The sequence below is a fragment of the Phaethon aethereus genome (genome assembly GCF_964289735.1).
Source record: "Phaethon aethereus genome assembly, chromosome: 16".
NCBI classification, from domain to species: Eukaryota; Metazoa; Chordata; class Aves; order Phaethontiformes; family Phaethontidae; genus Phaethon; species Phaethon aethereus.
The window spans coordinates 17,154,805-17,170,771 of record NC_138592.1 but is presented as its reverse complement, the minus strand read 5'-3'; the positions used below and the strand labels follow the sequence as shown (position 1 = coordinate 17,170,771).

Genomic DNA, 15,967 nt, shown 5'->3' with positions numbered 1-15,967 from the left:
TTCCCTGCAAAGGAGCAACTTTCTCGAGCCAAACAAATTTCAATGGTAAAGTTTGCTTTGAAGCACACGATGAAGCCTGTGCTCCTGCCAGCGATGCTCTCCCCACAGGAACCTCCACAACAGAACAGGCAGAGCGAGTGGCCCCTCCCTCCCAGGACACAAGTAAAGATATTTTTTGGGGAGAAGCTGTAAAAACTCACATCATTAACAGGACTGCTCCTGCAACATTAACTCACAAGCTTCTTACCAGTTCAGTAAAATTATGAGCAACTTTCACAGCAAGGGAGGAGTCCCACAGGTAACCTGTGCCACCGTGAACCTTCCAGCTACAGAATCAGCCTGGGGCACCCAACATAGGCTCCTGAAAAACAATTAACAGGAACTCCCACTGTTTAAACAAAGATAGCTTCATTAAAAAAGCAAGAAACCCACAGGATGAAACAGGACAGATTCTCAAGGAAATTCACGTCCCTTGGCGATCCCTTCCCAATAGACATGGGCACCTCTTTGCTTGCCTCAAGTGCAAGAAGAATCCCAAACTCTGTCCAGTCAAAAGAAACAGCTCTTGTTTCGTGCAACAGCTGATACCTCCAAAGCAAGGACAAAACCATGCCTACTTCGGCACTGAAAGGAAATGCTTTTTCCAAACCTAGCTTTCTCAGTAATAACAACCTTGATTATTATTTCCATTTCCAAACCTCAGCAGCAGCCTGGGTTAAACCTTCCTGGATGCCACCTGCTCTTCCTCACACGTCCAGCTGCTGCCCAGCTGAGGGAGAAATCAGGGACTTTTGAATATAAAACAATGACCATTTCCTTTTAATATTTTTTTTTTAAGAAACACCTTTAAACTTGAAAATTGCCATCTGTATTAGGGTTTAAATTTACTGTAATGTATAAAAATCATAGTAATTACCTTTATGCTGCCCTGTCATCCTAACAAATTCAAACACAGTGATGAGAGCTGGGGAGGAGAAGCAACTTTTGCTTTTAAAATTCAACTTCTTCCAAAATAAATCAAATGTGGCTAAACCTGTCTTTGTGGGAGAAAAAAAAAAGTGCTGAAACCTGCAGCACGGGACAAAACTAACTCCCCTTCTGGGAAGTCCTGCATATGCCCCTGACCTGCAGCCCAACCCAGGGGCTTCGAGCCGCTCCAGCAGCCAGCGCAGCCAACAGCCGACCTCCTTCCGCTCCCCGCTCAACACCTGCATTTTTCACCACTCTTCCTTTAGAAACAGCAGTTGATTTCCTGAACTGTTCATGACTGTGGTGGGAAGAGACATAACTTTTACAGGCAGAGAGACAGTAAGCAAATCGCAGAGGGGCACCGCAGGAGCGCTCCCGGTTGCTGGCACCCTTCTCTCGCCGGGTCAGCCTCCCGTGGCGTCTGTGAGAGAGTGGCTGACCTGCAAACTCCCTTGCAGAGGGGGAAAACATTCAGGCTTCAGGGATTTGAAGTCTGGGAAACTTCTCTGCACTTCAGCTAAGCTTGATGCCATGCAGGACACGGGAGTTGCCACCTGCCAGCCAGGCCACTGACACAGCCCTTGCCATGGCTGCACCAGCCGAGAAGCTAACCCTCTCGTCCTTTCCTTCTGCTTCTCGCCTCCTGCCTGCCCAAAGCCGAGACCTGGCAGGGGCTGCCTCGGCTTGCAACCACGCCACGGCGAGCATGAGCACGAGCACTGTTTCAAACCCACGGAGGCCTCAGGCTGAGGCGGACGAGCGCGGCAGGAGCACGAGCCCAGCTCCGCTGGCCACGGGCGAGGCGCAGACCTGGCACCTCGCTGGCTGGGCTGCAGCTGTGTGGCCGGTTTCTGCTGCGCCCCGGCTGCAGCTCCTTCCTCCTGCAAACACAGAGCTGGAACAGACCCACGAGGCAGGTGGAGCTGCGGGTCGGACCCACACATCTGGAGCAGCAGCTCCGACAGCCTGCGCGTGGATTTTCCCTCCTATTGATCAACACGTTTGGAGTTTGTTTATTTGTGGTAAGGCTGCTTGCAGCTCATTTTCGATATCTTAATGAGGCCTCTGCAGATTTGATGCCTCCTGTGCATTAATTACGGGCTCCAGCACAGCTCATGTTTTACCGGCGTCCTCCCACCCATGCTCCAGCTCCACTCTGTGGTTTGTAGGACGCTTGCCTCCGTGGGACGCACTCCTGCACTGCCAAACCCCAGCCCTGGTCTGCCTAGCAGACTGCAGCCCCACCGCCTGCAGCGGGAGAGGAGCTGCACGTTCCCGGAGGGGGAACAGAAATAGCCATGAAATAGCTGACCACACTGGGAAGGAATGACCATCCACAGCACATCCCTTTTATAGTAACAGGGCTGCAGAATAAGCCACTGTCACAGCTTTGTTGGACAATGAACAGCAATATCAGGGGAAGATTATTTCCTTTTTCAGAGAAAGGGATCAAGATGTTCCATTTAATCTTTTTCCATATTCCAGGAGCTCAGTGCCAGCCGCTCCCTCTGCAGCGGCTGGCATAGCCTATGTCCAGCTGTCAAAGCAGTAGCAGAAGCAAACGTTGCTCTAACCAAAGGTGGTGAATGTCTAAGAGACTCTGAAAAATCTCTCACTCCTGTTAGTTGTTAGAGGCACAAATGGCAAATGGATATCTATCATTTGTTATTTCTGGATTAGAACAATAAGGGTATAATACTAACAAACACTAGAAAAGCCTAATAAAAACAGAAAAAAGACTTGAACTGAAACAAGATGCACACAGAAAGGCTAGGGTTACCATAAGAAAAAACTAAGCAAATAACGAAAAATTCAACTTGCTGTTAAGCAGTAGAAGTGAAAGCACCAAGAAAGAGTTGCTAGTTCCAATAATAATTAACCCTGAGCTCACTTCAGGTTTAAAACCAGAGCACTAACAAGCTACACAGAGTCACCGATTACTTTCTACAGCTTCCCCACCTGCTCCCTTTCATCTTTAGTTTGCATTAAGAGGACAAGAGCTGTGGGAGAATAACACCTCTACGTGTCAAGGTAGCACCTAACACTGTATGAACTTGGTGCTGTTCAAGATCTCCAAGCATTGCTGTCACAGGAGTCAAAGCATTGGTGAGACAGCCGCCACACAAAACCAATTTGAACTGCAAAGCTATGCCATGGACGTTCATCACTGACATGATGAAGTCATCGGCAGCAATCCACCTGAAAAAGGACAGAAGTGATCTGTCTGCTTTTTTGGCAGCTGGGGAGGAGGTGGTAGAAATCGCAAATGGAGTTGCATGAACTGGCAGAGCAAGATGTGCCATTTTCTTTTCCCAATAAAAAAAAGGATGTACTAAAAGACTGGGACAGGAAGGCAGCTTTCTACAGCCCAGGCGGCACATTCCACATCTTTGAATTTGCAGGATCAATGAAACAAGAAGCAACTCTCTTTGGTGTGGTGTGGGACAACACGGAGGCCCCACACAGGGTAAACATCAGTCTCGGAACTCTGGTTTGGCTAACGTTACTGAGCCTATGGGGAAAGTGAAAAGCAAAAAAAGGAATAGCAGCTCTCAGGGTTGACTAAACTCACACTGGGCTTTGTATTGTAAACGCAGTGTGCTGGGCACCTCTGGGTGTATCCAGTGGTCAGCTCACGCCACTGCTGATCCACAAGTGACCAGCTTCACCCAAGGCTAAGCAGGGCCCATGCTCCAACACAACTTGCAGTGAAAGCATGTCACAGGGCAGGAATGACGCCAGTTTGCCTCACTTGCACAATTCTGGCAGCTGGACAACTCTCCACATAAGCAGGAAGCCAATGTACCTCATGCTTCAGCGCCACTTCACAACGCACCAAAAGCTGCTTGTCCTGACCCTAATTCATTCCTGAATCGGTGTTGCAAGCGCATCACATATTACACTTCATTAGCTTGCAGTAACGCATACTTAGACACACACACAATTCCTCTTTTGCTTTCAGATCATTATTTTCTTCTTAGCTGGAAGAAGGGGTAGTGTTATCATAGCCATAGGTGGCCTAAGGCTATATAAGGGCAAGAAAATATTCCTTCTGTTACATGTTACCACTTCCCTTTTGTATCCTCCTTCCTGCTGACTTCAACAGGAATAACAGCACCCTTTCCCCTCCCAAAACTTGTAAACATCCAGCATATGTTGCTTCATATGTGCCAGCTTCCCTTTTCCCTCAGAGTGTGCAATTGATTCATATAATGGACCTGAATTCTGAACACCTCAACCTGTAGTTAGCTGAAAGTTTGCTGCTTGTGTTTCACATCTAACAAAGGGACTGTGTCCCCAAAGGCCTGTTTCTTCCCCACCTATTTTGTGGCTCTAATACGAGATATTACCTCTCCCTATTACAACCTTGCAAAAAGGAAAAAAGCACAATGGAGGTACAATTATATTTTCTTTTCTCAGTTGCTAGAAGTGTAGTTCAATATGGGAACCTGATTATTACACACTTTGGAAGTTCATTTTCAGTTATTGTTTTTGAGATTTAACAAAGACACAGTCAAATTAACCCACCCATCAAACAAGTGGGAGCATTGCCTGGCCAGCCTGCTCTGCAGCCACAGAGCACTGTTCCTCCCTCCCTTCCAGGCAGGCAGCTCCCAGGCTCCAGGCTACCTTGGCCACTTACATCAACGACTGGTATCTCGCTCCAAAGCGACAGAACCAGTCACCAGGTTGGTGCAAAGAGACAACAAACCAAAAGGGTTTCATCGAAGCTGGGACCATTCATTACAAACAAACAAGCAGTTGGCAACTGCAAAGGCAGCAACTGCCTGTGGATACAAAGAGCAGGAAGACCAGAGGAGAGCATAAAGTGCTGTACAAAACATCTCAAGGATGTTAAGAAAGCATGGAAAGAGAGATTTAAGAACAAACACTTGCCAAATCAGAGTAACCTCCCCTAAGGGCTTGTGGTCAATACGGAGTGCATTTAAAGCGGATAAACCAAGACACCAGAGTAATGGAATGCAGAGCCCTTGAGGAAAGGGAGGAAACAGCACTGAGCTGTTTCTGAGAAGACAAGGGCTTCTGACAGCTGATTCCTGTGGGAATTTCACAATTGTCTGGAAACACCTCATCACATACCTTCTTCCCAGAACATGCTGCGCTTTGTGCACGCACCATTTTAGTACGAGTCCTTGGGTGTCAGATGTGATGTTACTTCTGGGGACACTGGACATCCTGATGAGAAAGAGCGGGCAAAGTCACTGTACCATAAGCTTTGGCTAAACAACTGAAAAACTATTTGTACAGATGTTTTCTGTAGGCAAGGCTCTCTTGAGATTTATTTCGAACTATAAAAGACTAACAATGTTATCTTGTTAGACATGCATACAAATTCCTTGAAGGAGTCTTAATAGCTGAGAAGGGAACAAGTGAGTGGTGGGATTAAGTCCCCGTGCAGCTCTGAACAAGTACCACAAGTTTTCTTACAGCCTATCTGTGGGAAACAGGGAGAAAGAAGAGAATGTCACCAGTGAAAATACATAAGATTTCCAATTATAACAAAACAGAGGATCTAGTTGTGTCAGATGTGGAAGTCTGACCTTTTGTCTCATGCTGGCTATCTTCTTCAAGACCTGGGTGACTACTGTGCAACAATTCTATTTCTTTTTACCAAACTGTTAATCTTGTTTTACATCAGGCTAACCTGTGTCTCAGCAGTAAATACAAAAAGCTTTAACAGAATGGGAGGAATAAGATACCTCAGTATTAGAGGTATGAAATGGGAGGAATTTTGCTGTGGCTTTGAGTCCTCCTCCACAACAGATCATTACAATAAATCACAGTAAACAGCATAAGCATCCAACACAGTTTTTAAACAGTTGAGGCTACATCCCTGTAACACAAGCCTAGGCAGAGCAGAACTTCTCAGTTCACAGCCTGGGTTCAGGCTGCAGTGACCTTACACTCCTCGCTCAGGAGGTATCAAACTGGAGCAGCAAAGGCTTCAAAGTGTAAACCACAGATGCTCCCAAACAGCGTGTCAGCTCCAGCCCAGGAGGATGGAAGGGACCAGGGATCTAGAGGTCAACTGAGTACAGAATGAGGAGATGCTGCAGAAGAGCTAGGGAAAAAAATAAGGTGTCCAAAGTAGCCATGTGACAATATTCAAACTCCCCCAATAATTCTGGTCTCCTCACAAACTTAGGAATCCTCCTGGGTTTTCCACATCTGCTTCTACAGCAGAAAGAGGAATCAGCTTCAGAAACAGACTTGAGGAAGCTGGCAAGGTTGGAGAAGATGTGGAGAAAGAGTTATCTGAAAAACCTGTTTGTTTCTAAGCGACCATTTTGCTTAGTCCACCTGCACACCCTCCGGAAGTTCTACCACTACAGGAGCGCAGTCATCAGGCTCTGCCTCAAAGTCCCATTTAAATTTCTTCGTTAGGTGAGCCTTGAATTTTTCAGCCTTCTTCCTTAAGGTCCCATCCACAGCAGCACTGCACGTGCAGGAAAAAAACACCTAAAAAGAACAGAGTAGTGGTTAGTAAGAACTCAGCCAGGGCACAAGCTGTGCATCTCTTTCCTACAAAGACGTCATCAACAGGGTGCACCAGGAAAAATTTCAGGTTAGGCCACTGGTAAGGGATGTAACCACCCTGGAAACCACTCCAGCTTTGGGGCTACCTAAACAAAGCCTACACTTCTCTCATCCCACAGCCAAGACAGGCATCCTGCCTTCACTCCACTGAGTCAGCGACACAAATATTTGTGCTAAGGTTAGTAACTTTGCTTCAAGCAGGAGTATGTATGTAATTAAAGATGTACTATGGAGTTCCGAAATTATCGTGTGTGAGCAAAGAAAAATATCTGAGCAGAAGGAAAAAAAAACCACAAACAACTATCAGTTTTCATTTGCCACATATCCAATTTTATAGCATGTGTCAAAAAGGCCAACAGGTAATTATACCCATCTTTTTCATGGTTGGGTGGACCAGGAGATCCCCCAAAGTATTTTTGTAATACGGTATCACCAACACCTTAGGATACAGAGGAAACTTAACAAAACAAAATTACCTTGAAGGTCAGAGAAGAATGGGAGCTCTATGGAAAACATCCAGTTATCGCCAGTACAGCCATTCCCTTGAGGCACAGTGCACTGAAATCTGGACTAACCTCCAAGGATAGCCCCCTTCCATCATCCAAACACACACAAATCTATCCACTTTTCACAAATTCACAGCTTCTGTTCACACTTTGAGAGCTAAAGCACCTGTGTATGACTAAACAGGGCATTTAGCCTCAGAGCCCATCTCTCATCAGCCTGCTTCTGCTCCTCTTCTGACCTCGTGATCCAGAACTCATTTCCATAGAATGAAACTTACATTTTGAAGCCAAAGGGAAAAAAAAAAAAATCATTGCATGATGGAATTGAAGGAAAAGCCCCCTGGGGAAAAAGCAGGCTCTTATTTGGGAGAGACACTGACAGCTGGATAAAACACTGACAATGAGTAGCAAAGTACCTCGCTTTGTTTATGATCGTTTCCCTTTTCCTTGTTCAGTCTACTGTGAAACTGCCTCTTTATAACAGAACTCCCTTACACAGCAAGGCTGCTATTAAAAAAAAAAAAAAATTTAAAAGATTATACTTCCCACTTCTCCTCAATGATTTGGATATTAAATTAGTTATTTCATCATTTTTTTTCCCCTTTAAACATTGTTAGGGCTGTATAGTCAGTGGAGGTTATGCTGTACTCTTCTTGCCTTAGATCAAACTCCAGAAATAAAGTTGCTGTATTCAAAGCTGAGCAAAAGCTAACACAGATAACACATTCCCCCCCCCCCACCATTTTGCACTTCTTCTGATCCACCTGCCCACATCCAGTTAAGACTCTTAACTCCAGCGGCTGTGTACATAAAGTGACTGGGTAAGGCAAGTCCCAGAGGTTCCCTGGCATTATTTCAGCACATCAGAGAAATCCCACAGGAGCAGAGAAACGGAGCACTTTTAGCAAGGAGAGGCTCAGTTCAACCATAAGGCAAATTTCTTCTTTGTTACTAGAATGTGGTGACTCCTGCTAGAGCTTAACAGTGATCGTTGAAGGCAGCACAGCCACCTAAAGGCATCAGCTTAGAGTGAAAAACAGAGACTGATGAAATCCAAGGGCATACAAGACTTCTGTAAATTGACAGTGCAAAGCGTCGCTCTGTGAGCATGCTGCAAACAGAGCAAAGTTTTCCAGTCCTGTAATGGGATGGAAAAAACACACCAAGAAAAATAAAAGAAAAATTTAAAAAAGAGACTTTTATGAATCCAAATTACAAAAAAGTGAAGAACGTCACTTGATTAAAGCAAATGCTTCCCATGACATTTTACCCAGCAAGTTAAAAACAAACACCTCCTCCCTCCCCAAATTTACAGCAAGAACTTGGGGTTACAAGTAGAGAAATGCAACCACCCTCCAAGAAAGGAGAAGGCATTACCAATTTGCATCAAGCACCTGCAAAATAACTTACTACCGTTTCTGCTCGGATTAAGTTTCCATTGCTGAGCTTCACCAGTGTATCTGGTTTTGGCTTTTTTTTTTTCCACCGAGTTTTGACTAGTTTGTTTGCTGAGCTGTTAGCACTGTTACAATCAGTGGGAGTAACTGGTTTTACCAGTGCTGAATTACATGCCTGTCTCAGTAGCAGCAGTGTTTTCTGCATTTTGGATTAACCATAAATTCCCTCTGGATAAGAACTTGATTATAGGAAATCTTCAGCTTTGCTTAACGCTAACAGGAGTGGAAAAGCTTCTTAAATACTATCACGGCCCTAAGCTTAATAAGGTTTCACTGCAACTTCTCTGCATAGTAAGCATACCATTCAAGCCTAGCAAAAATCAGCATCATTAGTCTTTCATGCCAAAGTTTTGGGTTTTTTTAAAAAAAGAATGAATGGCATTTGGGGGAAAAAAAATAAACAAACAGGCATCGTCTTGCACTTGCTCAGCCTCTGTCATAGCTGTTCAACTTAATGTCGTTGAAGGACTTAGAATTTTTTAGAAAAAATATGCTGGTACAGTCCTGTCACATTAGATGCACCACTCCAGAACTCTAAAACCGTGCCAGTGGGCACCTTCAGCAATATTTACAAGGAAAACATAATAAAAAAGACACGGTCCCATTCTCTGTTGCAGCCATCTTCAGTAGCCTTTCCTCTTGTTGCCTCACTCTGCTGGCCTCTCTGCATGTGGACTAGTTCAATTTTATGCTGCATTAGACTCTTCTAGGCATAGCTTGAGCAGATCAAACTCTGAGATGACAAGCAAATGGCATTTATTTGTAAATAACACAGGGAAAATGTAAAAAAATGGGTTTTTTATACACTCACTATCTCCCATGCAGCTCAACAATAGCTTAATTCTTTTTGCAGCTTCTCCCCAAATTAGCTCTGATGCCCTGCATGCCCTCTCCTCCCACTCCCATTTTTCAAGAGACAGGCGCAAACATACCTGTAAGGTGCTGGTTAAAAAGTTGTCCTGGGAGATGATGTCCACAAAAAAATCAGCTGGAATTTCACTGAGCTGGTGATACAGCACAGAAATGAGATTGACGTAAAGGTCTTGATACTTCCCTATGGCATCTTCAGATCGGCACAGGATGTTTAAGAGTCTTTTCCAGTGCTCAAATGCATCATACACATTCCCGACCAGAAAGCAGATGAAAGCAAACTGCAACTCAGCTGCGCATATTCATCAAAACAAAACAAAACAAAACACACATAAGACTAAAAATATAGCCAGGGTACGTGTCCTTTCAAAAACTCTGTAAACGATTGCCTAAACTCTGGGTTTGCCTTCTGCACATGCATTCTGCCCTTCCAGCGATTCTGCTAATAGCAACCAGTACTCCAAACACTGACTATTTCCTAATGCGCTGCTCTTCAGCTGGAGAAAAAGCAAAGCATAATCCGGCAGGTCCACCTGTAGCTGTAATTATCTTTGGAGAGTGACTTTACCGGCAAACGGAGCACACAGCCACCTAAGGACTTCCAGTGTCATCCGTGTTCTCAAAATGATGCTCAAGAAGGCAAACTGTTATCCTGCAAGCATTCACTTTGCCTGTGCCCGAGTTTCCAGAGCCACACAGGAGTGCAAATGCTACTGCCCTTGAACACAAGGGCTGTGGGAACGCTGGGAGAGGTGAGCAGTACATTAACAGATGCCTTTCCCTCGTTGAATTAAGAGCCAGGGTTCACCTCACTGGACCCTTAGCATCAGCTATTTTGCCAGAATGATGGCATCACCATTTCCTAAGGTAATTTGTTCTTTGTATCCTAGAGTTGTCTTTGATAATTTTGATAAAAAATAAATTGTATAACTTTAATATAGAAAAAATGGAAAAAGGGAAAAACAAAGGCTGATTCCAAACCTCAGCAGCCTTGAGGCTCCAGCTCAGCTGGGTTCCCAAGCCCTCCCTCCATCCTGCCACAAAACAAAACCATGTGTCAGGACCTCCACAGATTTGGTATTTATTCCTATCATAAGTTGTCCAAAAAGGCTGGCAATTAATTAAGACCCTGCGACCGGGAGCCAGGCCCTCGCTGCGGATGTCTCCTGCAGCAGGGCTGGCAAACCCCAAATGCTGCCACAGAGAGTCGCCAGCAGCACACAGCAGAGCTGCCACCGCGCCAGCCGGGGGGAACGGCCTGACACCACTTCACCTCCGAAACGGGAGCAGGAATGCGAACGTTACCGTGCTCAGCCCCATTCAGTGCTCCCAGGGCTCCGAAAGCTCCGTCCTCTGAGGTTCACCTGACAGGCCCCCTGCGAGGCTGGTGCCTGGTGACAGGGTCCCTTTGCAGGGGATGCAGCTCGCGGCCACCGGCGATGGCTGCTTTTAACTTAATCTGAGGCAATCTGGGCTCCAACCACAGCACCCAGCAGCGAGAGAGGCAAACGTGGCAGGCTGGCAGCTCCGGAGCACCACGTCCTCACACCAGTGCAACTGGAACAGGCCCTACCGCTGCTAAAAACGCCACAAACTTCTGTCCTGCCTGCAATTAAGAGACATGCCTCAGGGCGCCAGGGAACAGGGCCCAGGGAGGAGGCGCAGGCTTCATCCCGGGGTTCTCGTTTTACAGAGAAATGACTTTATTCCCCCAAAGCACCCGAGGATTCTACCAGGCGACAGCTGGGACTCACCAAGCAGATCCAGAGGCTGGCTGCCGTATCGCTGGTTAATCATCTTCTCTAGAGCGTAGCTGAGGTCCATGCTGTGCCTGGTTATCTCCTCCGGAGTGGCACCATCGGGGTACATCTGCTTCGGCAGCTCTGTGAACCTGATCTGGGTGCCGGCTTTCGGCTTCATGCGGGGCAGCCGCGCCATGCCTTCGGCATAGCTCCGGCACTCGGCGCCGAAGGGGGGCAAGTGCTGCTCCGCCCGGTCCCTGCTGTGTCTCCCGGCCACGGCCGGCAGCACCTCCGAGAAGGCGCAGATCTGCCCGCTCTCCGGCTGCAGCTTCTTCATCGCCGCTTCGCTGATGAAGCTGGTGAGGGAGACCCACTTCTTCAGGGTCTCGTAGGGGTAGGGCCCGAGGAAGCGGTCCATCTCCTGCAGGCTCTCTCTGAAGGCCTCAGCGTCCCCCGCGGCCGCCAGGCCCACCGTCTCGCTGGCGGCGTCCCACCGCAGGACCCGCAACTCCCGCCGCTGCAGGCTGAGGAAGAAGCCGGTGCGCGGGCCCGTCTCCCGGCCGCCGGCCGCCCGTCCCGCGCTGCAGTGCAGGAAGTGGACGCCCGGCGGGATCATCTTGACGCCGCGGAACCTGGGGCCCACGGCCCAGGTGCTGTAGTCGATGCCGAACTCGGTGCCCTCGGGCACACCCAGCACCACGACCGCGGCGCCCTCGAAGAAGAGCTGCCTGGCCAGCTCAGGCTCCAGCCGCGGGCCCGCCATTGCCCGGCCCGACCGGCGCCCCCGGCCCGCTCCTCACCGCCCGGAACCGCCGCGGCGCCTCCGTGCCCGCCCGGTCCTCTCCGAAAAGCTCCCGGGCGGCACAGCCGTTCCGGGCGCGGCAGTTCCGGGGGTGGCAGTTCCGGGAGCGGCCACCTCCCACCCGCGACCGGCGGGGGGAGCCGCCCGGGGTCCGAACTCGGGTCCCCCGGGCCCTCCCTGCAGGCGACCGTGCCCCCGGCCCCCGGCGGGCCCTGTCCGCCGGGATCCCCACTCATCACCCCCGGCTCCCAAGATTCCAAACCCGGCAGTTGCTCCCCTTTGCCCGCCCGGGGCCCCCCCCCATGGCCGGCGGCTGCTCCGCTCTGACCTGACGTCCCCCAAAGAGGGTCTCGCTCCCCCAGGCCCCCGCAGGTGGCAGCCGTGCCCCTGGGCCCCTGTCACAGACAGACAGGGGCCCCGCCGTGCGACAGGCGGGCCCGGAGCCCCGCCGCGGGACGGAGGCCCGCATAGCACCCCGGCCCCGCTCCCAGGAGGGCAGACAGAGCCCGGGACAGCTGCCGCCTCCTCCCTCTGCCCTTGGAGCGCCCTCACGACCCTCGCTGACCCACGCCTGCGGTCGAGGGTCGGCAGCCGCTGCATGAAGCCGCCCCCAGTTCCACCAGCCGCGACCCCCAACCTGGCGGTATCTTCGCTGTAGACGGAGCAGAGTCCAGTATCTCCATGTGCAGAGACCCCGGCTGCGAGATCCCGCCTTCGCTTCTCCATCCTGGTGGTAGGAAAGAGTTCACTGAGGCCGCCCGCTGATTTAGCATCAAACACATTTATTTCACTTTTATTGAATACAAGAACAGTGAGCACACACGCATACACCACTGAGCACTGAAAAGGAGTATGACCAAAGGGGGGAGAGGGAAAACAAGGGAAGAAAAAAGGAGAGTTAGTGAAGGAACAACAGAGCGTTGCAGTTGGTTGGTAAGGTGCTTCTCAAATAAAAATAAATATTATTATTATTATTATTGTTACCATTATTATTACTCATGCAATCGCAGGCCAGGTTTGGAATGAATTTGTGGGATCAGGTAAAAACAGGCACTCATGTCTCCCACTCCTTTCAACAGAAAGGCCCCTGGACGAAAACAAGCAGTGATCGGCGATCTGAAATGGAGCAAGGTGATGGGCAGGCTGGGGGGGCTGAGCCCATGGGGCCTCAGTTGTTGCTGAGCAGCAGAAACCCACACCTTGGCAAGCAAACAAGCAGTGAGCTTTTTTCTTTCCTTTTTTTCTTTTTTTTTTTTTCTTTTTTAAAGTTTTTAAGCACTACCACCCATTAAACACGCTGCAGAAACCAGGAACTGGATCTGCTCACTCCAAAGGTAACTTGTTTCAGTCCAAGCGCAAATCAAGTCTAACTCTGTAAGGCCACTAATTTTAACAGTAACCTTCGATTTTATAACTGTACACAACTTCAAAAGCAAGTATCTAGTTTCACAGTAGCCTCTGGTGGGTTGTAAAGGTGTCAAAGCTGGGTGGGCTCCGAGTATGAAGCACGTAGCGTGCTGATGGACACCACGTGCAACTGTCTGCCGCCACTGTCCTCCGCCACCCTGCCTCCCTCTCTGAAAGTGCTGCTGTCAATTACAGCTGGTTTGGGTGCATTGAAAAAAGAAAAGAGAGAAAAGTAGCCTCTTTGCTTGAACTCTTTTTTGGTTGGGGGTCTGGTCTCTGTAGCTGAAGGTGCTTGGATGGAAGCTGGGGAGACCCTCACGATCTGGCAGCGCTGGTGCCAGCCAGCAGCTCTGTCCGCTTCCCAAGCAGCCTGTGCTCATGCCCTTCACCCTTGTAGGAGAAATCTCTCTGCCAGAAGGAGAACAGACTTCACGGGGACATACTAGCAAGCAACTGTTGAACCACAGCTGCCGGGGAGCAAGCTGTCTCCTCGGCCAGCAAAGGCGGTGAGCGGGGTCTGCCTGCAACATCCTCACGGCGCAGGCTCTCCTGCTCGCTGTCATCCTCCGAGCCATTGCAGGACCTGGCAAAACGCACCTATTTCTGGGCACAGTCTGTGTGACAGGTGGGAGACTAAAGGCAAAATGGTGCAGAATCGTGGGCCCTTCTGTTTCCGCAGGAGCTAGAGACAATTCCAGGAAGGAAACCCATTTATTTCCTTTTCTTTCTGATTTTGGTTCCGAGTCTACCCTAACTGCCTGGTTCACAGTGTACGAGGCCCTGGGCTTGGCCCATGATCCCCTTCCAAAGGCAGCTGTAGAGGAAGCCTGTGGCTAAAGGCCGAGCTGGGATGAGTTGGGGGAAGGCAGCTCCACTGACATCTCCTTGACACGCGCCTTCTTACGCAGAGGGCTCGGGTTCCCTCATCCAGCCTGGGATGCTGGGGAGGCTCTGCAGTGATGGAGACAGCACGGTCTCTCCACTGCCCATCCCTAGGCAGGTCGGGGGAAGGAATGCCATCGCCCCGCCACCGCTGCCACCAGCCTGCAGCGCCTCAGGCAGCCCCTGCGATCAGTCCCCGGGCAGCGGGGCAGGCAGGGCGGAAACAACCCCTCTGCCTTTGACCCTACTACAAAGCTCGAGTAACTTCATTACTGGGATCTCAAAACAAAGCAAAACCACCCCAACCACCGGCACGGCTCAGTGGGCTGGAGAGGAGCGATGAACGTGGTCCTGCGGCTGCCACCTTGCTCCTAGATGACTCCTGTGGCTCTGGTGGGGGCCGGGGAGACAATCCTGCCTACAGCTGCCGGAGCCACAGCCTCAACCTCCCTCCCTGCCCCTCCAAGTCACCACTGACCCTCCAAATCCAACCACCATACACTGCAGATCAGCTGGCGGGACATCTCCCATCTCTCACCCTCTCCCCTTCCCCCCCAAAACAGCAGTGGCTGAAACCTTCCCCATTCTCTTCTTGCAGGACTGAGTCCCACTTAGTGTGATCTAAGAGTCTCAAAATACACCAACCACAGTCAATCAAAGAGTTAATAATTTAAAAATGTCATCATCATATTTACCAGCACTGTTGAATTATTTCAGTATTGTTCCCTCCCTCCCCCCTCAATTATATATAATAATATACATAACTTAAATGCACATCCATGTGAAACCCCTACAGGCTGCTTTTTTATAAGTGAGAAACCATATACATATCATTTGCTTTGTTTGAAATGAAATCCATTCTCAAATACCTTCAGAGAACAAGACGTTGGACAAGTGCACAGAGAAGAAGATAAGGAATGGAAGGGGAAGAGTTAACAGAACCCCAAAAGATGCAAAAGAACCAGCATGGAATGAGGAGAAGGGCTAAACAACACTTGTGAACTGGAAAATAACTCTAAGGTAATAAATTCAATGTTTTTCTCTCTTCTTTCCAGAGGGGGGAATGGTTTTGCTTCTGCTTGTGGTTTTTTATTTCAGTTTGCTTATTTCTTGCTTTGTTGCAAAGCAGTTTTCCTTTCCATTCAGTGTGCAACAAATGAACTCATGATTGTGTATCCTTTAATGCAACATGCAAGATGGTGGCTTATTGTATTGTTAACAATATTATTGTTGTTATTATTATGAATTTTTTTAATCTTAATTTATCACCAATCCAGTAAATTCTTCAATTTGTCTGCAGAGGGTTGGCTTTGTTTCTTGGTGGTGGTGTTTGCTATTCGTTTCCAGCATATAGCAGCAGTGCAAGGATGCATTTTGTTTCCTGTTTTTATATATATATATATATGTATGTATGTATATATATATATAATATATTTGCTATTCCTTTTTTAAAAATTTTTGTCTCTCGCCATGAACATTGCAGCCAGGATGTCTGTGTCTTGCTGACAAATCCAGCATGAAGGCTCCTTCTCCGCTGTTCTCCGGGTTTGAATACAGATACCGACTTCCATGAACATGGTGGTCAAGATTCCTGTACGAGGCAGATAGAGATGACCGGTCACGGGGGGCTGATTTCTTTGGCTATAAATGGGCTCCTCTTTGTATGAGGGCACTGGGCAGTAAATCTGCTAACACTTGGGGCCACAGTTTGCACTTAATTGCTAGGACCTCTGGTAATTAGCAGGAACTCTTAATTCACTGGGCTGGTGTGGG

At 48.6% G+C, this 15,967-nt stretch overlaps 1 protein-coding gene across 1 annotated transcript; it reads right to left on the bottom strand.

The window, feature by feature from the left end:
- Positions 1-6,199: 6,199 nt before the first annotated feature.
- Positions 6,200-12,092, bottom strand: AAR2 (AAR2 splicing factor). The gene is made up of 3 exons (XM_082007266.1): positions 11,116-12,092; positions 9,424-9,653; positions 6,200-6,450 (listed from the first exon to the last, which is right to left on the bottom strand). The coding sequence occupies exons 1-3, from the start codon at positions 11,864-11,866 to the stop codon at positions 6,283-6,285; spliced, it is 1,149 nt and encodes a 382-aa protein (XP_081863392.1). The 5' UTR covers positions 11,867-12,092; the 3' UTR covers positions 6,200-6,282.
- Positions 12,093-15,967: the final 3,875 nt, after the last annotated feature.